Here is a 21,061-nt window from a genome sequence, read left to right as displayed (position 1 = left end):
TAGTGATGAATAAGATGGTGAAAATTGTTAAAATTGTCCCGTTGTTGGTCTGTCTGTACCAGAAACTCGACCCTCGTTGACCTAGGTCCCGATGCTGAAAAGAGAACAGCGAAAAGACCCTGCCCTGAAGTAGGAGCTGAAAGAGTTACAGGAACTGCAGCCAGAGGAACTTAAAAATTGGTCCAGTCGGAACACAAGAAAAAAAGAATTCTAGGAATTTTATGTTCTAGGAACTGCAAAAATCCCTCCGGTCGGAAAGCGGCTATTATCACACCAAGTACTCTCAGTCACTTAGCCTGCGAATTCCCAGCTAGAAGTTACTAGCGTAAACAAATAGGCGTTAACTGGCGCTAACGTGTACAGTATGCTACTTCAGTTGGCTTACTTCATGTGACTCGAGAGCGCAGACTCGCCCATTGTGAAAAAGCTGCACTTCTTTTTTGCAGACTTTACAAGAGGCAACTCGTGGGGTTTGTCCCCGTTTAAGCTCAGTGGATTTTTCATCTTCCAGCCAACGTTCATTGAAATGACAACCTGCCGGCAGCGATATTAGGAATCACACTATGGCCACGCCAAGACCCGCCCTTCAATACCATTTATTGGCCAGCTGTCCATGATGCTTACGCAAGGTAGCGTAACCGTGACCAATCGGCTATCCTAACCTTAACCACACGAGGTGAAAATGCCTAACCCCAACAAATCGAGCTGCTTCCTAGGGCGGGTCTTGGCGTGGTGGCAGATCGCAGTCACACAGCGAGCAGGTTTAATTTTAGGCTCTCCAACATTTTATTTCTCTATTTAATAAACAAACTATTCAGTAAGTTAGGTATTAGTTGTGAAAGAAATACAGTTATAATTTCAAGCATTTCATCCAAAATGCAAGCACTTTTCAAACACAACATCAAAATTCATGCATTTTCAAGGATTTCAAGCACCCGTATGAATCCTGTTGGTTGAAAGAAATGCAAACGAGCCACAGCAGTTTTTCTCCTATCCCAGAATGTCTGAGTAAGTGCATGTGTGAGACCGCGCGTTGATGTGTCTGAACAAAGGAACAACCTATTCTAAACCGTTCTGGAACCAGATGTGAAAAAGTCATGCATCTGAAGAAGCTATAAATCCTGACAGATGAATCAGTAAACTTGAACAGTAGGGTATCAGGGGGGGTTGTTTTGAAGTGGCTGAGAAGCTATCTACATAACAGGTAACAGTTTGGGAAGATGGGTGAAAACATTGGCTAGGGCTGCTCGATTATGGAAAAAATAATCACAATTATTTTGGTCAATATTGAAATCACGATTATTTAACACAATTACTCATTAACATTTGGATATAAAGGATAGTGTCCAGGGTATAATCTGTTAGTGTCCTTTATCTCACAGAAAGAGTCTTTGGATCAGAATGAAATCTGTTTTACTACTGTGAGTCGGTTCAGCTTTACAGATATCACACATGACGTTCCACAGCTAATGAACAGTTCCACAGACATAACACAATGTGCATCTCACATCAAATGTTCACTCACTATGACCACTACTACTGTCATTACTTAGCATTGGGCCAAAATATCAATAATGTTGCCGTCAGTGCTAGCTAACCTTAGGAAAAACCCAGCACATAGACGGTACCTTAGAGTTACGTTACGTGAAACAGGTGATTTAACATTCCTGCTCATTTACATACAGTTTAACAACAAAACTAAATGCTGAGGGAACATTACTATCTTTTTTCATGTTGGGTTTTAGCAGTATGCCTATGCACCCCCACTAAGCTGGAAAACGTTTTAAACAGTAGGCTAAGTGAATACAGCGTGAACGTCTACTACAGCGGTGGGGGGGAGGGGGGGTGCAAAGGCAGAGGGACCGCAGGGTTAGCTAACGTTAGCTGTTCCCAGACAATTGAGTTGGTTTTTGCCTTTTTTATTGTAGGGCTGCTCGATTATGGAAAAAATAATACTCATGATTATTTTGGTCAATATTGAAATCACGATTATTTAACACGATTACTCATTAACCTTTGGATATAATGGATAGTGTCCAGGGTATAATCTGTTATTGTCCTTTATCTCACAGAAAGAGTCTTTGGATCAGAATAAATTCTGTTTTGTGAGTCGGTTCAGCTTTACAGATATCACAAATAATTTACACAATTCCAGATACATAGCACAATGTGCATCTCACATCACATTTTCACTCACTATGACCACTACTAGCCTACTGTCATTACTAAACATTGTGCCAAAAATAATGTCGCCCTCAGTGGGCTTATTTACTAAGGAAAAATCCAGCACATAGGCGGTACCTTAGAGTAACGTTACGTGAAACAGTTACATCACTAGGTGTTTTAACGTCCCTGCTCATTTTACATACAGTTTAACAACAAAACTAAATGCTGAGGGAACGTTACTGTTTTTTCATGTTGTTTTTGAGCAGTATGCCTATATGCACCGCCTCTAAGCTGGAAAAAGTTTTAAACAGTAAGTGAATACAGCGTGTCGGGAGAATACAAAGTTTACTACAGCGGGGAGGCAGTGGCAGAGGGACCGCAGCCGCAGGGTTAGCTAATGTTAGCTGCTCCCAGACAACAGAGTTGGTTTTGCCTTTTTTGCTCACCAAAAACGCTGCTGTGGCTGCTCTCCTTCTGCCATCTTTATTCGCGCTGAGTTTTTAAATTCCAGCGGATGATATGCACACAACTTGCCTGAGAGTTTATGGCTTCGGGAGGGGCAGATGTGTGCATGCGCGTGTTATTCAGAACACAACACAAAATATGAGTGTTCTTGCAAAACAGAACATGGCAAAATAATCGTTTTTTCTCGATTATACTATTTTGGTGATCGTAGGGAGCCAAAAATCGAAATCGAAATTCAATTAATTGCACAGCCCTAGTAAGCAGGGTGCGCGGTTGCTTACAGGCCCAGACTAATCACTGCAAGACATTGATTGACAGCCGGGGACCCCTATCGCATTTTCATTACTCAAGGACAATCCCAGCAGTCCCACGTTCAGCCACTGACCAAGTGGGAGTGAGAACGGGTCAAATTAAAAAAAGTAAAACTGTTCCATTTCCTTCCTCGCTACACAATGAACTCGGAGTAGTTTGGAGAAAACAGCATTATTTTAAACTGTTTTTGTATTGTGCTATGGACCATTTGTGTGTGTCCTGAATAAAGAATATGATGATGATGAACTGCACAACAAAAGGTCAACATTTCTTTAAATTAAATTCACTCAGAGCATTTCAGGAAAAAGGAAACTCAATAAAAAGATGATTTTGCCGACACTAGATATCAGTCCAAAGCTCCCCACTAGATCTGATTAAAGTGCTGCGAGCTGTAAGTTCACCACTTCTACAGAAGGCAGAAGATGACGTCATCTCAGAGACAGCTGTCTTCCTGTCTCACTCAGACTCCGTTGTTTAGGTGTGCTAACTTACACTAACAACTTTACTGTCCTCAAAATACCTCCGCTAGAAATAGTCCGGTTGGTTTGGGACGGTGTGAAAGTTCATCTGAACTCGGTGCAGTTCAAACACCAGAACTCTGGTCCGCTTGAAAACGGGGGTCCCGGGTTCAGGTGGGAATGCGATCCGACCCAAACACAGGAAGTGGACCAAAAACTTACATTTACTAGCCTGCAGTTTCAACCTTTCACACAGTTTACAGACTTAAATATCTGGTTTAATGGATGATAATTTTCAGATCCATATGTAACGCGTGTGCAGGTTAGTTCCAGTGGTGTAGTCTACGTCAGGGGTTTTCAATAGGTGAGGCGCGCCTCCCCTGGGGAGCGCCAAAGAGCCACAGGGGAGGCGCAACACGCGAGGAAAAAATAACTCTGTATGCAGCTCTATTGATATCGGTAATTGTAAAGCTTTAAAATGCATTGTTTCCTTGTCAAGTCAACAGAAGTCAGCATTAAGGGAGGAGACAGGACCCAGCATAAAAAATAGGAAATATGATCCTGAGCTAAAGTTTGGTTTCACCTGGTCGGGGTCCTAGGCTGCACCTCTGCCGCAGTGTGACAGAGACTGGGAGAAATGCCGATCACGCTTTTATGGTTGTATGTGGAGAGCGGGTTCACCCAGATCTCCACTAAGGCTATGAAAAGTCCTAATCCCCTTCCACCTCCACCTACTTGTGTGAGTGTGGGTTTTCCGCACTGACCCTGATTAAAAACAAATACAGATCAAGGCTGCAGGTGGAGGAGGACTTGGTTTATTTCTCTCTGCAGTGTAGCCCCCCCTGTCAAAAGCACGGCCTCATTGTTCCCACTGACAGATACGGCGTTAGCTGATTTTGAAGCCCCGAATGTATTTTGAAAAGTTGACTGACAAATATAAAACCGGACGTCGTTTAGTGTCCACTCTCGCTGTAAAAAGCTGTGCAGCTTCAGGTTTATAAAGGACGCGGTCTGCTGTGGACATGTGTCGCGTTTGAGCTCCGTGTATTTCTGTCGTAGTTTCGGTTTTCCACCTCCGATGCAGAGCAGAAAGCTCCAGGATTTCCATATACCCACTTAAAAATGCCCAATGATACGCAACAACATACTTTCCATTATATTTTTGATATATTCTGAATTTTCATCTGTTATTGTCTTCTTAGCATAGGCTAAATAAAGGTATTTCCACCATAAATTGGTGCATTAAACCGTATCCAAAAGCAACCAAAATGCAGTTGCTGACGCTCAAAACTTGCTGGGGGAGGACACCCAGACCCCCCCCCACTATGATCACATGCCCTCTCTCCAACCTCCCCAGACTCCTCTGGCTCTCCCTCTTCCTGCTCCTCAACACCTTCATTTGTTTCTCTCCCTTTTTGGTTTCCTGGGGCTAAAAAGGACGCTATGTCCCTTCCTCGTTTCATGACAACTATTAGAAGAAGAAAAAACGGAGGGGCATGCATTACATTTCGTTTCCTAACCATCCCTCCCTACTTAACACGGGCAGATAGCCTGTTGATTACTTCACTCAAATGGATTTATTATCGCGATGCAACAGCCGAGATGGATGAAGTCCCGTGGTTAACATCCCAGCATTGTGTAGTCCTAGCAACGAGACTGACATTTGGATATTCGCTTCTGCTTCGATGAGTTTGTTTAGATATGATTACGTTTCTAAACATATCGAGAGCAGACATTTCCAAACTTGATTTCATTATCAGTGTGAGGAACAAAAGGAACCCGGTTATGAGCAACAATAACAACAACAAGTCCCTTCCGAGATGAAATGGTTGATCTTACCAACAGGAGAACTCGGAGCTCCTCTGCTCTCTCCAAGAGGAGTTGCTGTCTCATTCACCGAGCACCACCACACGCTGCACGCTAAATAACTATTAACGTTAGTTGATATCTGTGGTATAGTAGACTGTATGTACCGTTAGTCTGTTTAACGTTAGACTATCGTAGGACTCAAGATGCTAACGGTGTAGCTAGCTAGGTTAGCATTTGCTACCAGCGTCCTCCTGATGTTCTTCCAACGCTTTCAGTGTTGGTGCCTGAAAAAAGTCCAACATGTGTACAGACAGCTGCATAGTGCTATCTAATGAAGTTATATCTGCGGTGAGTTACACTGACGTTACTACTGGAAACAAATGGGTTCACTGGTTCAGTCACCCACTGAATGCTCTAGGCTAGTGTTTGGGTGCGCCTCTCTATTTTACCCGTGTAGAACGTTGCGTCGCACATTAGTTCCGCCTTTGACGCTCGCGTGTAAAACCATAATAAATTCATAATTGTTTATTTGGTCAGCACGGGGGGGGCAAAGGGGAGGCCAGGGACATGTCTAGCAAGGCACGGACCTCCCCCGACATGCCTCCGTGTAGAACCGCCACTGTTAAGGGACTGGGAGATTCTACCAGAAACGTACAGTATCTGTCCTGGAGTTGTTACAGTGAATAAAACTTGTATAATCCAAAACTGACAAAAAAATACTAAATGGGTGATTTCTGTGAGTTGCGCTTTAAAGGAATATGTAACATTAGGTCTTTGGATGTTTTATTCTTAATTTAAAAACTTTTGAAAATTACAAATCCTGAAAAATGGTCTGTCCTCAGCCAAATTTTAATTACCTTGTCCATAATGTCCATTTGTTATTCTAAAAACTGTTATTTAGAAAACCTCTCAGAGGGAGGAGTCTGAGAGAAACTCAAGGTTTCTTGAAGAAAACCTGCTCCCGACCAGGTTAGGTTCACAGACTCAGTTACCATAGTAACTGACTGAGGTTAAGTTCCCTCTCTTTCTGGAACGGAAAACCCAGAGTTTCCCTCATCTCAGGGTTAACCAACTCAGAGTTTTCACTAAACCTGCTTTCTGGAACGGGCCTCTGGTGGAGTTTGATGATGGTGATTTCGGGGCTGTTTCATGTTAACCTAAAAGGATCTTACTCTTTAACTAAAAGGTCTATCTCTGTAGAGATCCTTTCCATAATGTTGTGTAGTGGAAGTTTCCTTTGCAGCAGGGGTAGAGGTTTTCAGAGTTTAGTAAATTGAAACAAATAAGACAAACTGAGACTAAAACCAAGTTGGGTTTTTGTATTTTATTAAAGATATATTTGCAAATAGGAGCAACATGATTTCACAAAAGGCCGCAGCCCAGTGTGGAGTCAGTTTCTCAAATGAGTGAACAGAAACACTAGGCTTATATGCCTCTTCAGAGTGACAGCATACATGTATGTATATGTATATGTATATATATATATATGTATGTATATGTATATATATGTATATATATACATATATATACATATACCTACATATATATATACATATACATACATTATATATATATATATATATACATACATATATATATATACATATACATACATACATATATACATACATATATATACACACATATATATACATCCATATACATACATATATACATACACATACATATACATACATATATATACATATACATACATATACATACAATACAATACACATATACATATACACACACACAACATATACATACATATAAAAGAAGAGACACACAAACACAGATAGAGAAAGAGAAAATAGACAGAGAGATACAACAAAAAAACAAAACAAAAAGAAAAAAGAAGAAAAGAAAAAAAAAGAAGGCAGAGACAAAGGAGACAGGAGAAACAACAAAAAAAAAAAACAACAAGAAAAAGAAAAGAAAAGAAAAAAAAAAAAAAACAAAAGAAAAAAAAAAAAAAAAAAAAAAAAAAAAGAAAAAGACACAGACAAACACAAACACAAAAAAAAACGAGAAAAGAGAGAGCAGAGAGGCAGGAAAAGAGAGAAGAGGAAAAGAGAGAGAGAAAAACAGGAGAGGAGAGAGAGAGGAGCAGGAAAGACAGGCAGGAAGAGAAGAAAGAGGAAAAGGAAAGGAGAGGAGAAGGAGGAGGAAGGAAAAAAAAGAGGAAAGGAAAAGAGAGAGAAGAAGAGAAAGGAAAAGGATGGAAGGAATAAAGAAAAAATGGAAGGGGAGAGGTGGAAGGAAGAGGAAAAGAAATGGAGAAAGAAGAAGGAAAGGGAAAGGAATGGAAGGAATGAGATGGAAGAAGAAATGAAGGAAAGAGAAGAAAAATAAAACTTTAAGAGTCTGACTGGCCAACAGGAATAAAAGGGGGAAAAGCAATAAGATGAGACAGCCATTAGGCAGAAAGGTTTGAACCTAGTGCTACCAAAACAGAAGGTATAGCAGAAGCATTAAAAGGTGAAGAAAAAGGTCAGTATTGGGATGGCATTTATTGTTGAGGAGTCATTCTGCAGCAATGGAAACAAGTCACACATTTAGAAACTTTGGTTTCTGTCATCACACAAGGCTAATTGATTATGAATTATTGATATAATTAAAAGTGTAGCAGTCATTAACGTGTCCTTGTTTTTAGACAGCTGTGATGCTCCACCAGATGTTCCAGCTGCAGTCAGTTAGCTGCACATGTCCAAACTGTGCAGCTTGATGCCGAAACAACAGTAGCAGTTGACAGGCTGTTGTTCTACCTCACATTCCTCCTGTTTAACTACACTGGGCACTTTTCCCCAGGTTTGGGAAAAGACTTGGGGGACCATATTTGGCAGGAGGTTTAGGGCTCCCTCCCCTTAAGAAAATGGGATGATTTAAATTGCAACTTGACAGCATTTTGGAGCATTATTATGACCATATCTGTGTCTAAAACAGTTAGTTGTGATGCTCAGATTGATTTTACATTCACTTGGCTTCAGTACTGTCCAAACCTGCTGGAGTCTGTGATGAAGACTGAAGCTAAAAGTTCAGATATAATATTCACAAAGTCAACATTAATTAAAGTGGTTGGACTCCCAGTGTGTGTGTTGGTTGGCTGTCCCAGCTGATTGGAAACCTCTCCCATTTTCCATCCGACAACTGAAGAAGGAAAGTGAACCGACAGCAGCACCTGTCTGTCCATCAGTCACCTGGAGCGGGAGGGGGGGACACGCGCTTCTGCTGTTCTGCCAAAAAGTGATCGCAGCCCCTACCTTTATACTAAAAGGTTGTTTCTGCCTCAAAAATACTGGATTTCAATTCTGACAGATTATAGCCCACAAGAACTTAACCAGTTTAAATACATTCTTTAAGAAGCAATACATCCGTAAAATGCACATATCCACTTGCCAAAAAGTGATCGTAGCTCCTAGCTTGTGTTTGAACGGTTGTTTCTGAAGAGAAGATGAGAGCGAGCAAACAAGACCCATGTTCATGTCTTAAGCATCAAATAATCTGACTCAGGTTGAGCAGAATAAAAGTGAAATAAAAAGTGACAAAACTAAAGATTAAAGTCAAAGTAGCAATAGGCTACCACAGTGTAGAAATACTCTGTTACAAGTAAAGATCCTGCAGTAGAAAGTCTACTTTAGTCAAAGTAGGCTACACACTTACTCAGCACTAACTTGAAGTATTCAAAGTAAAAGTACTCACTGTGTACATTTCAGAGTGTGAAATTATGGAGCCTTCAAGGTTCTGAAAGATGATATATTTTCTATCTTAGGCACAAGTCTTATTATGGTGTGTAACAAGATTAAAATGATAGATGTTTAAAGCCTTCAGTCTGAAAAGGTTTAATGAACAGGCTCTTTTAGCGCGTTCATGAACAACACTGATGAGCAAGTTGAGCAAAAGTATGAAAGAGACCAACAGGAGAAAACACAGAATGAATCAAGTGTTTAATTAATTAGTAAAATTAATTAACATTAACATTAATAAAATACTCATGGAAAGTCATAATTATGACTTTGTGAGGCAAAATAACATGAGGAGATCCACCTCAGGCTGAATACTGATGATGTTGAATGCAAGGGGGGAACTTTGGGTTCAACATTGGGGGGGGGCAGCATTCTGGTGACATGCATGTCTCACGCTGCGGATCTTCCCCCAGTCTCCCCTGTGCTCTACTTCTATTGGATAGTCGCATCACGTTCAACTGATTCATTTACATAAAGATGGGTATCGGCAAGCTTTTTGACGAACAACATTTTGTTTTTAATGCAGCGCCGCTTTCCCGGGATAAAGTCGCTTGACGTCACCAATAGGAATAAAGTGGAGCGCGACCTGGAAGGATCCACAAGAAAACATTAAAATCTTCGGGAAAATCTCCTGTGAGCTAGTGCAAATGGGTGTTTGTATGTGGCGCTAAAGTCAAGTGACAATGTTATAAAGACCGTTGCCGTGCTTACGTCACTCCCTTACCCCTCTTACCAGTTCCTATGGCCACTTGTGTGAATGCAAATGGAAAAAAACGGTTTTGGGGGAGAGTAGTTAGTAGAACTGTTTAGAATTGGACTGTTCCTATAATTATGTTCCTCTAACTACTTGGTCAGAAAGAAGCTATAAATGCAGATATAAATGTAATTTAAAAATAATTATCGATTTTCAAATATTGCACCTATCAATACAGAACGAAATATTCTGGAGCCTATTTTGCCGTCAATACTGCTGACATTGTCTTTGCTGTTATCAAATCAGTATATAATGATGTTTAATATGAATTATGCTACTGCTTATTTCATTTTATCAATGAGAAACATACATGTGTACAGACAAGGCTAGCAGCAGCAGCGTTGTGTCAGACACATTTCTGGTGTGTAAAGACAGAAAAAAAACACCACGCTCACGGCACGCAGGCAGTGTGTAGGAGACCTACAGTCAGAGCCGGCCCTAGACCTTTTTTTTAATTGACAACAGTTTAAAGGAATATTTCACCGCTGGAAAGCTGAATATATCTTTAAATTGGGTCACTTATGTAGTAGAAATGTGAAAAAAAAATTGAAATTGGTGCCTTCTAGGCCGAGAAAAGCCAGAAAATGTGTTTTGGTCTTATATGGATGAAAAACACCAAATCCCAGAATGCACCTGCTTCGTTGCTTTCAGTCCACTCCCAAGCCACGCCTACCGCTTGACAGACCGACAGAGGCATTCAACTCAACTCAAGCGTGTTTTATTGTCATTTCAACCATATACACGAAACAACGTTTCATCGTGACTCAAGTGGTGTTACACATTTAATATAAAAACGACATTATATAAAAACGACATTATATAAAAACGACATACGAAACGGGCTACATTTAGTACACACACTTTATAGGCTCCGTAAAGTTCAGCTAACACATACTAGCATTAGCGCTTGGTGGGCTGTAAACACCGAGCATAAACACAGCCGTGAATTAGCGTGCAATGTAGAATGGTCGGCATTTAACAGTCACAAACTCCACCAGCAGTTAGCAGATAAATGGATACAAATCACCACATTTCTGCACCACTCTGTTAACACAGCCCACCTCTTTTACCCAGCGACAGAGCATCTCTAGCTCGGAGGGCTAGCAGGCCTGGTAGCTGGACAGTCCGGTACACTATTCAGGCATGTTTCCACAACAACAAAAACACAGCAGTCTCTGAACTCACGTTGGGAGTTTCGTTGAAGTTGGATATAGTCCAGTTTGTGGTCTAAATGAGCGGACACTTGCAAGCACGATCCATAAAGTTCAGCTAACGCATACTAGCATTGGTGTAGCTAAACACAGAGTATAAACACAGCCGTGAATTAGCGTGGAATGTCGAATGGTCGGCATTTAACAGTCACAAGCTCCACCAGCAGTTAGCAGTAGCTAGTTGGATTTTATTTCTACACCAGTTCGTTTAACACAGCCCACCTCCACGGGCCGGCGAGAGCAGCCTGGTAGCTGGATAGTCCCGGTGCCGGTACACTGTTGTTCAGGCATGTTTCCACAACAACAAAAACACAGCAGTCACTGAACTCACGTTGGGAGTTTCGTTGAAGGATGTAGTTGAACGTCCAGTTTGTTGTTTAATGAGCAGACACCTTGCAAGCAGGATGGATGGGACAGGTGGACAGCTAGCGTTAGCTTTCCACCTAGCCGATGAGGATGTCCCGTTAGCCGGCTAGCGGCATTGAGCGACACCGCTGGTCTCCGTGCAGGCGAAGCTCACGTAGTGTGCCGAGTATTGCGTCTGTAATAACGTTTCCTCCATATTCTCCGATCTGTACCGATGTATCCCGGTGGTACACACGTCCGGTAGTTTGAATGCAGATAATTGTTGTAAATGTTTTCTGCTGAAAACCGAAAGCCTGTTTAGCGAAGGTTCAAGATGGCTGACAGTCATTTTCATTCAGAAAACCTCGGCCAGACTCGGCAGTCAAACCCCCTGTGGGCGTGTTGAAAACATACGGAAGTAGATCCTAATACTGGCTGTAGTCATTGACATATATATAATGGACCAATAGATCCCGTTGCTCTGGACGGAGACCAGTGAAGGCTATTAGAAGCACTTTTGCGGTGAGCCCTTGCTTTACTGCGCAGCCTCCAACTGACAGAGACAACGTAAATGTGACGTGAGCAACGTGTCTGAAAGTTGTATTTCTGGTAGCTGGGCCAAGAGAAATCTCAGTCATCCCAAATCATACAGAGACGGAGAGTGTAGGTATATGTAAGGAGATAACATAAGCACAGGCTAATTATTGCTAACTAACATGCTAGTTAACATTAGCAATTAAACCTAAACAGCTAATGGAAGTCGAAACTGCCTGCAAGCTTCTCCTGTACTATACGGTAATTCCTCTGCTGTGCGACAGTAAGTCACTTGGTTATGACCAAGGGGGTAAGCTTCGCTTCAGAACTCGAGCCATCTATGGCGCCATTTTGTTGCTACCTGGCCATCACCTCCTGTTAGCATTCCGCTGACCGACATTTTTTTTTTTACGTCACTTGACTGCGAATAACTTTACATCTGAAGCGTTTAAAGACTCTATTTGTCCGTTGTTTATTTCTAAAGAAACAACAATGTATAAAAGGCTCCATTACCTTGTACCTCACGTTATGGCTCCGTAGCAGACGTTTTTGTAAAAATAGGCTAACGATTGTGTCACATAGTAGAGGAATTACCGTATAGTACAGGATAAGATTGCAGGCAGTTTGGCTTACATGAGCTGTTTAAGATTAATTACTAATGTTAACTAGCATGTTAGTTAGCAATAATTAGCCTGTGCCCATGTTACATATACGTACACTCTCCGTCTGTGTAAGATTGGGATTGATTGAGATTTCTCTTGGCGCAGCTACCAATAGACTTCCAACTTTCAGACACGTTGCTCACGTCACATTCTCTCAGTTGGAGGCTGCGCAGTAAAGCTGGCCATCACCGGAAAAGTGCTTCTAATATCCTTCACTGGTCTCCGTCCAGAGCAACGGGGTCTGTTGCTCCATTATATACCGTCTATGGTTATGACACAATCGTTAGCCTATTTTTACAAAAACGTCTGCTACGGAGCCATAACGTGAGATACAAGGTAATGGAGCCTTTTATACATTGTCGTGTTTCTTTAGAACTAAACAATGGACAAATAGAGTCTTTAAACGCTTCAGATGTAAAGTTATTCGAAGTCAAGTGACGTAAAAACAAAATGGTGGTCAGTGGAATGCTAACAGGAGGTGATACCTTTGTAGCAACAAAATGGCGCCATCGGAGGTTCGAGTTCTGAAGCGAAGCTTACCCCCTTGGCTGTAGTCCTTGCCACTGGCCCAAAAATCTTCCGATGACGCAAAAATCGTCATTTTACGTCATCGGAAGATTTTTTTCCAGGCCCCAAATGCAGAGATCTCTCGTCTCAGGGGGACATGAGGGAGGGAAGCACGGTCATTCAGAAATACTATCGGGTTTCTACTGATACAAAGCTGAATGCTAAATCGGTGAAGTATCCCTTTAAGAGGAACAAGCATATATATAATTTAAATTAAATGGAGCAAATAGAATAACATTTAAATAAAATATTATATAAAATAATAAATAGAACATTCAAATGTTAGCATTTTTCAAATAAACAAAACAATAACATCTAAAACACCACAAACAAGATCAATAGTAACAATAATAATATATAACTGGAAGTTGTGACAGCCTCAGTTTTCGAGATCCTGTGTATTACAGTTTCTCTCATTGAACTGACCATCACAACTGTGCTCTGAAGCCACAACTCCATAACAGAAAGCATGGCAGAGGCACCTTCATTGAAGGTGGAGATGGCCATACTTGCTGCTGCCTCAAGCTTACTTTCCCCACAAAACAGTCCCCTCAGTCAGCTGATGGAGAAGCTAACTAACCAGGCTCCCATCCGCACTGGTTCATAACAACACAACAGAACTAAACTAATTATGAATCATTCAAAAGACCAATATTTACAACAGTGGAGAAAGCAAACAAAGTAGACTAAATTGTTATTTGACCACCAACTAGGTCAGACAGAGATGCATTTCCTCCTCCACTGGGAAAAACTATCTTCACTAAGAGAATTACACCTTGGAAAAATAGTCCAAAAAATAAAACTTCCCAAAGTTAACACCAGAAAAGAAGCCGGAAGTTCTCCTAGGAGAGGGAACAGCAGCTCTACCTTGGATGTATTGACAGCTAAATGTGTATCTGCCTGCCACAGCCTGAGGGACTCACAACCACTTTAGAATCCCAAAATTACAGATTTGTTTAGTAGCCTATTATATAGTAATTATATTATACAACAATTTTAACTGTTGTGTAATGTAATTGCTTTGTAATATAGTGTGTTGTATCGCGATCAGTACAGTGTTGTATATATGTGACACATATGACATAGGCTATGACTTTCTGTAAACTGCTTAGAGAGAGAGAGAGAGAGAGAGAGAGAGAGTGTCTGATTACCTCCGCTGTCTGAAAACTCCCGTTTTCTGAACGATAGTTTAAACATCAACTTACTATGTGAAGGCATTTCATCATCTGCTGTCTTAGTGTGTAATCTTCTGTGTCTTCTTGCTGATAACAACTGTTTTCGTCTTCTCTGAGATGATTTTTGACTTCTTTCGACATTGTGAACTACAGCAGAAATGTCAGAGCGCATCACGTGACGATTCTGAACGAATTACGTTGTCAGAAATTGGCATCAGCATAGGAGATTGTGCATTTTCAGTTAAATCCCCCCTTTTACTTTCACAATTGGTTGCTGATGAAAAGGAAATTACCATATTTGGATCTGACAACATTGTAGAGGAGAGAGAGAGAGAGCTTTCCAACGGTATATGTCATGACGGGGCAGACACATGGGCAGACAGCGATCGCGGAGCAGCGGGATGATTTAGAACGCCAACTGTCAGTGCCCGATCCGTTCCACCGGCACGATCCGTTCTGCGCATGTGCAAGATGACACGTATGCCATGACGTATGCGCAGATGATAATGCTGCGTTCATTCCACCACCACCTTGGAATAACGGCACCGCTTCCACCTGCAAGATCCGTTCTGCGCATGCGCAAGATGTTCACATGCTAGCCTCCAGCTAACGTTAGTTAGCTAATAGCTAATTCGGCGGACCGCTAGGTGATTATAGCGGTAGCTAACTGTTAATTCGGCGGACCGCTAGGTGATTATAGCGGTCTGCCGTTAGCCTCCCCCGGGAAGCTAACGTTAGTTTATTTAACGGTTAATTCGGCGGACCACTAGGTGATTATAGCGGTCTGCCGTTAGCCTCCACCGGGAAGCTAACGTTAGTTTAGCTAATGGTTAATTTGGCTAACCGCTAGCTGATTGCAGCGGTCTGCCATTAGCCTCCACAGTTAAGCTAACGTTAGTTTAGCTAACAGCTAATTCGGCTGAGACAGCATGTAAACTTTAAAAGACCTTCAAAATAAAACTTGAAAATAAACGTTAACATATATAACAGCTGTTACGTCAGTTCTACTTTACTTGTGCTCATTTAAAATACAATCACTCAATACTTGTCTTTATTGTTATTACTGTAATGTCTTAATTTAGCTGTAGCCTGCTTTTCCCATTAAGTTTGACTTAACGTTATTTTAGACTGAATCTAGCTGTCCGACAGCCACCGACCATGTGAATGCTGCTAGTCAGAAACAACGTAACCAGTGGGGCGGTGCCTGTTATTCCGAGGTGGCATGAACGCAGCATTATCATCTGCGCTAGAGCTGGGCAATATATCAATATTATATCGATATCGTAATATGAGACTAGATATCGTCTTAGATTTTGGATATGGTAATATCGAGCTATGACATAAGTGGTGTCTTTTCCTGGTTTTAAAGGCTGCATTACAGTAAAGTGATGTACTTTTCTGAACCAGACTGTTGTAACTGTTCTATTATTTGCCTTAACCCACTTAGACATTATGTCCACATTACTGTTGATTATTTATCTAAAATCTAAGTGTGAAGATATTTTGTTAGAGCACCAATTGTCAACCCTAGAATATCGCCGCAATATCGATATCGAGGTATTTGGTCAAGAATATCGTGATATCTGATTTTCTCCCTATCGCCCAGCCCTAATCTGCGCCTAGGTCATGGCATACGTGTCATCTTGCACATGCGCAGAACGGATTGTGCAGGTGGAACGGATCAGTACTGACACCAACTAGCTAGCAGTGACTCTAGGGGGCTCTCTGCTGGCCACGGGGCCCTTTGCAATTGCAAAGGTCACTTAGTTCACACCTGAGCAGTTTGGTCCGTTATAAATGAACCCTGGAGCGTTTTGGTCCGATAGTCCGGTTGGTTTGGGGCGGTGTGAAAGCTCATCTGAACTCTGGTCCACTTGATAACGGGGGTCTCAGTTCTCTTCCAAGTGAACTAGAGTTTGGTTCCCTTCAGGTGAGAACTAGACTGGGTAAACCCAGCCCCATCTGCCGGCGATTTGATTTCACCCTGTTCAATCTGAAAAGATGGAGCTTGGTCTGGTGATAGCCAGACTAGGTGAGAACGCGATCTGACCCAAACACAGGAAGTGCACCAAAAACAGAGCATTTACTAGCCTGCAGTTTCAACCTTTCCTTTTACAGACTTAAATATCTATTTTAATGGATGATAATTTTCAGAACCATATGTAATGTGTGTGCATGTTAGTTCCTCAAGCAAATGTGAATGCCTGAAACTGTATTTTCTTCTATTTACAGCGTTAAAATGCAGTTGTTTTTCCCCGGATCTACAGAGGAGCAACTAACGGAGCAGACTGTTGCTCAGCAACGAGCAAATCGATAGAGTTCAGTGGCGCAGATATTTCATACAATGTTAGTATTATTCATATTTTAAAGACATTCACATTAATCAGAATCATTTCTAAATTTTTTGTACAACTTCACCTTCTTCACATTGAAGCCTGCAATTCAGTGTAGTGACAGCTTTTCAGAAAACCTTTAAAAATTCCACTTCAGTATCATACAGTGCCTTGCGAAAGTATTCGGCCCCCTTGAACTTTTCGACCTTTTGCCACATTGCAGGCCTCAAACATAAAGATATAAAACTGTAATTTTTTTGTGAAGAATCAACAACAAGTGGGACACAATTATGAAGTGGAACGAAATTCATTGGATATTTCAAACTTTTTTAACAAATAAAAATTTGGGCGTGCAAAATTATTCAGCCCCCTTACTTTCAGTGCAGCAAACTCTCTCCAGAAGTTCAGTGAGGATCTCTGAATGATCCAATGTTGACCTAAATGACTAATGATGATAAATAGAATCCAGCTGTGTGTAATCAAGTCTCCGTATAAATGCACCTGCTCTGTGATAGTCTCAGAGGTCCGTTTAAAGCGCAGAGAGCATCATGAAGAACAAGGAACACACCAGGCAGGTCCGAGATACTGTTGTGGGAGAAGTTTAAAGCCGGATTTGGATACAAAGAGATTTCCCAAGCTTTACACATCCCAAGGAGCACTGTGCGCGGCATAATATTGAAATGGAAGGAGTATCAGACCACTGCAAATCTACGAAGACCCGGCCGTTCTCCCTAAACTTTCTGCTCATACAAGGAGAAGACTGATCAGAGATGCAGCCAGGAGGCCCATGATCACTCTGGATGAACTGCAGAGATCTACAGCTGAGGTGGGAGACTCTGTCCATAGGACAACAATCAGTCGTATACTGCACAAATCTGGCCTTTATGGAAGAGTGGCAAGAAGAAAGCCATTTCTTAAAGATATCCATAAAAGTGTCGTTTAAAGTTTGCCACAAGCCACCTGGGAGACACACCAAACATGTGGAAGAAGGTGCTCTGGTCAGATGAAACCAAAATCGAACTTTTGGCAACAATTCAAAATGTTATGTTTGGGCGAAAAGCAACACAGCTCATCACCCTGAACACACCATCCCCACTGTCAAACATGGTGGTGGCAGCATAATGGTTTGGGCCTGCTTTTCTTCAGCAGGGACAGGGAAGATGGTTAAAATTGATGGGAAGATGGATGGAGCCAAATACAGGACCATTCTGGAAGAAAACCTGATGGAGTCTGCAAAAGACCTGAGACTGGGACGGAGATTTGTCTTCCAAGAAGACAATGATCCAAAACATAAAGCAAAATCTACAATGGAATGGTTCACAAATAAACATATCCAGGTGTTAGAATAGCCAAGTCAAAGTCCAGACCTGAATCCAATTGAGAATCTGTGGAAAGAACTGAAAACTGCTGTTCACAAACGCTCTCCATCCAACCTCACTGAGCTCGAGCTGTTATGCAAGGAGGAATGGGCAAAAATTTCAGTCTCTCTATGTGCAAAACTGAGACATACCCAAGCGACTTACAGCTGTAATCGCAGCAAAAGGTGGCCTACAAAGTATTAACTGCAAGGGGCTGGATAAATTTTGCACGCCCAATTTTTCAGTTTTTTATTTGTTAAAAAGGTTTGAAATATCCAATAAATGTCGTTCCACTTCATGATTGTGTCCCACTTGTTTTTGATTCTTCACAAAAAATTACAGTTTTATATCTTTATGTTTGAAGCCTGAAATCTGGCAAAAGGTCGAAAAGTTCAAGGGGGCCGAATACTTTCGCAAGGCACTGTACATGTTTGGTGTTATTTAACATGTTAAAGAAATGTAAACTAATTAATACTATTCCAACTTTTCCAACTATTCTTACTGCTTCCCCTTCTTTCACATTAAAGCCAGCAATCTAGTTAAACTTTAGCAATTTAGCTTTACAGCATTCACAAGCATTTTCTTCAGATTAGTTTTTACCATTCCTTCATGTTTGTGATAAACTGAAGTATGTCATAACAGTATCATAAAAAATAATAAACCTGTAAAATAAGAAGAAACTAAATGTCGAAGTTCAATTCAATTCAGTTTATATAAGAAGAGGACAGATCAAATTAATAAAACAAATGATTATACATGGGTTAAACATCCCAGAATTAGCCAAAAGCTCCCCCCGAATACAACCAGCTGTTCTCATGTGTCTAATTCACTGAAGAATCCTCTGGGATACTATATATATATATACACACACACACACACACACACACACACACACACACACACACACACACACACACACACACACACACACACACACACACACACACACACACACACACACACACACACACACGTAGATACCCCATTGGCCACTGCTGTTTATTGTAGCGATATGTTGACACGGCGGCCATTTCCTAACGAACATTGTGCTCCTCCTAATGCATGTGTGTCTATGGAGGCAGAAGGTCTATCAACAATTAAAATCATAATTTCTCCCTGAATTTCCAACTGATTTTCAAGCGGTTTACTACAAATGCCAGACATGTATCTATAATTTAAAATGCAGGTTTTATTAAACTTTTTCTAAATATTTTGAAGCTAGAGACAGTCTGCTGATTTAAGTCTTGATACAATTTAAACAGTTGAGTTATATAAACCGTTGTTATGAAGTGTGAAATTAGCTTCATAGACCAAAACCGTTTTTTTTGTACCAGGCTGTAAACATTTATATATTTCTGATGTAAAGTCTGGATTTTTTCACATGGGGGTCTATGGGGAATGACGCGAGGAACTGTTCAGTGACACACATAACAAACATCGTTTTCAGCATCTTACTGAGATATTAATAATCACTCAAATAAAACATACATAACCTGACACAAGCTAGCATTAGCTCAATTCAGAATCAGGACAGGCACTTAACTTACAGTTAGCTTAAAAGAAGGATTAATGTGACCTTTTGTGATATTAAATTCAACACTTTAGTAATAGTATAATATTGTAAAACACATTTTTCATCGTGAAATGTTATTCCATGTTGCTTAGTTTAGCATTTCTTTCACATGAACATCCAAAAGCAGTACAACTATCTTTTTCTGAGTCTTTAAGATCAGTTGTCTGTCCCAAGATGGCGGTGCCACAGACGCAGTTTAAACACCAAGGGCCCTATTTTAACGATCTGAAATGCAAGTATGAAACGCAAAACGCAAGTAGCTTTGTGGGCGGATCTCTCGGGCGCATCTCCACAGTCTGGAGAGGATTGCTGCAGCCATGGAGCGTGGGCCTCCAAACGCACCATCTGCTCCTTTTGCCCCTTCCTCCTCCCCCCACTCCATCTCCGTCCACCCGCTCCATCAGGAGCACATCACGCATTACTCCTGGACCAGATTCCGTGGGAGTGTCCAATCCCACCGTAGTCCTCAAATATTTCCTCATTTATGTCATCATCACATCCATGATTCATGGAAATGTGTAAAACACAACAAGCCACAAAGCATGCTGCGACTTTTTGAGGACTGTACTGTAAAGTGCCTCCTGATCTATCCTAACACCTGAAGTGCATTTTCAGTAATATTTTTCTTTGTAATTATGTATTGTTTGCAAAAATGGGAAATGCTGCATCCGTTTAGATGAGAGAAGCAAAGTGTATGCGCGTTGTGCACACGCAACATTATGGCCAAGCATGCACCCCTAAAATAGCATCTGAATAACGCGCTACTGACTTTAGACTAGCGCCACTGACGTCAGACTAGCACCACTGTCTTTAGAGTAGTGCCACTGACTTTAGACTAGCACCACTGTCTTTAGAGTAGCGCCACTGACTTTAGACTAGCACCACTGTCTTTAGACCAGGTTTTTTGTAGTCAGTGGCAGAATTTTTTCTGAAACTGCAAAATAGCAACAGGGAACGTTTGCGCCAGAACACGCCTCCTCTTTTCGCTGAACCACCCCCGGGAGCGCAAATACATTCCCTAATTTACTGACTTGCATCTGTGGAGGGAAAGGTCCGCTGTGGGTGCAAAATAGGAATGATACATGCATCGGTGTACAAAGGCAATTGCGCTCAGTGCAAGATAGGGCCCTTACTTAAGTCATTTTATAAGCAGCAGCAGCCATGTTCTCAGTCAGTTCTGAAGGTTTGCTTCTTTTCTTTGTCTTAAGTTACAATAAACTGAATATTTCAGCAATTTGACATCACATTAGTAAACATCAATGGGGATTTTTGTAAATTGTATTTACAAGGTGATTAATTAAGAACAACAAATACTTCTTCATTGCAGCATTAGTTAAGTAGCGCTAGCAGTTGAACCCTGAACTCAGAATATTATATCACAGGAAAACCAACACATTTTGAGTGGAATAAATACCTTCAAAAGGGAGGGAATGTAGTCCTAGCCAGGATAACATACATGCTGTTCAGAAGATAAAGTTACTGCTGGTCAGCCTTCAATGTGGAGAGAAGATCAGAAAATAACAACACAGCTATCAGGGCATGAGGAGGAGGCAGGAGGAAACAGCTTGGCTCGGAAACATGTTCACAACGAGG

General features: G+C 41.2%; 2 protein-coding genes across 4 annotated transcripts in view; both read right to left on the bottom strand.

Moving 5' to 3' along the window:
• The window catches only part of LOC120571130 (zinc finger protein 664-like), a 181,974-nt gene extending 176,251 nt beyond the window's left edge, over positions 1–5,723 (bottom strand). The window contains exon 1 of one of the 3 annotated variants that reach the window (XR_005641197.1): positions 5,241–5,723. Coding sequence is in view for 1 of the 3 variants with exons in the window: in XM_039819842.1 (XP_039675776.1) it covers positions 5,241–5,294 (54 nt within the window). In the remaining 2 variants the exon portion in view is untranslated. The remainder of the gene's footprint in view (positions 1–5,240) is intronic. The other 2 variants (XM_039819842.1, XM_039819832.1) reach the window with 2 other exon arrangements.
• The window catches only part of LOC120571336 (chromo domain protein LHP1-like), a 132,728-nt gene that overhangs the window by 86,086 nt on the left and 25,581 nt on the right, over positions 1–21,061 (bottom strand). The window lies entirely within an intron of this gene.

The sequence above is a fragment of the Perca fluviatilis genome, chromosome 2, assembly GCF_010015445.1.
Source record: "Perca fluviatilis chromosome 2, GENO_Pfluv_1.0, whole genome shotgun sequence".
Taxonomy (NCBI): Eukaryota; Metazoa; Chordata; class Actinopteri; order Perciformes; family Percidae; genus Perca; species Perca fluviatilis.
Note: the sequence above shows the minus strand (reverse complement) of the source record. Positions and strands in the feature narration are given on the sequence as shown.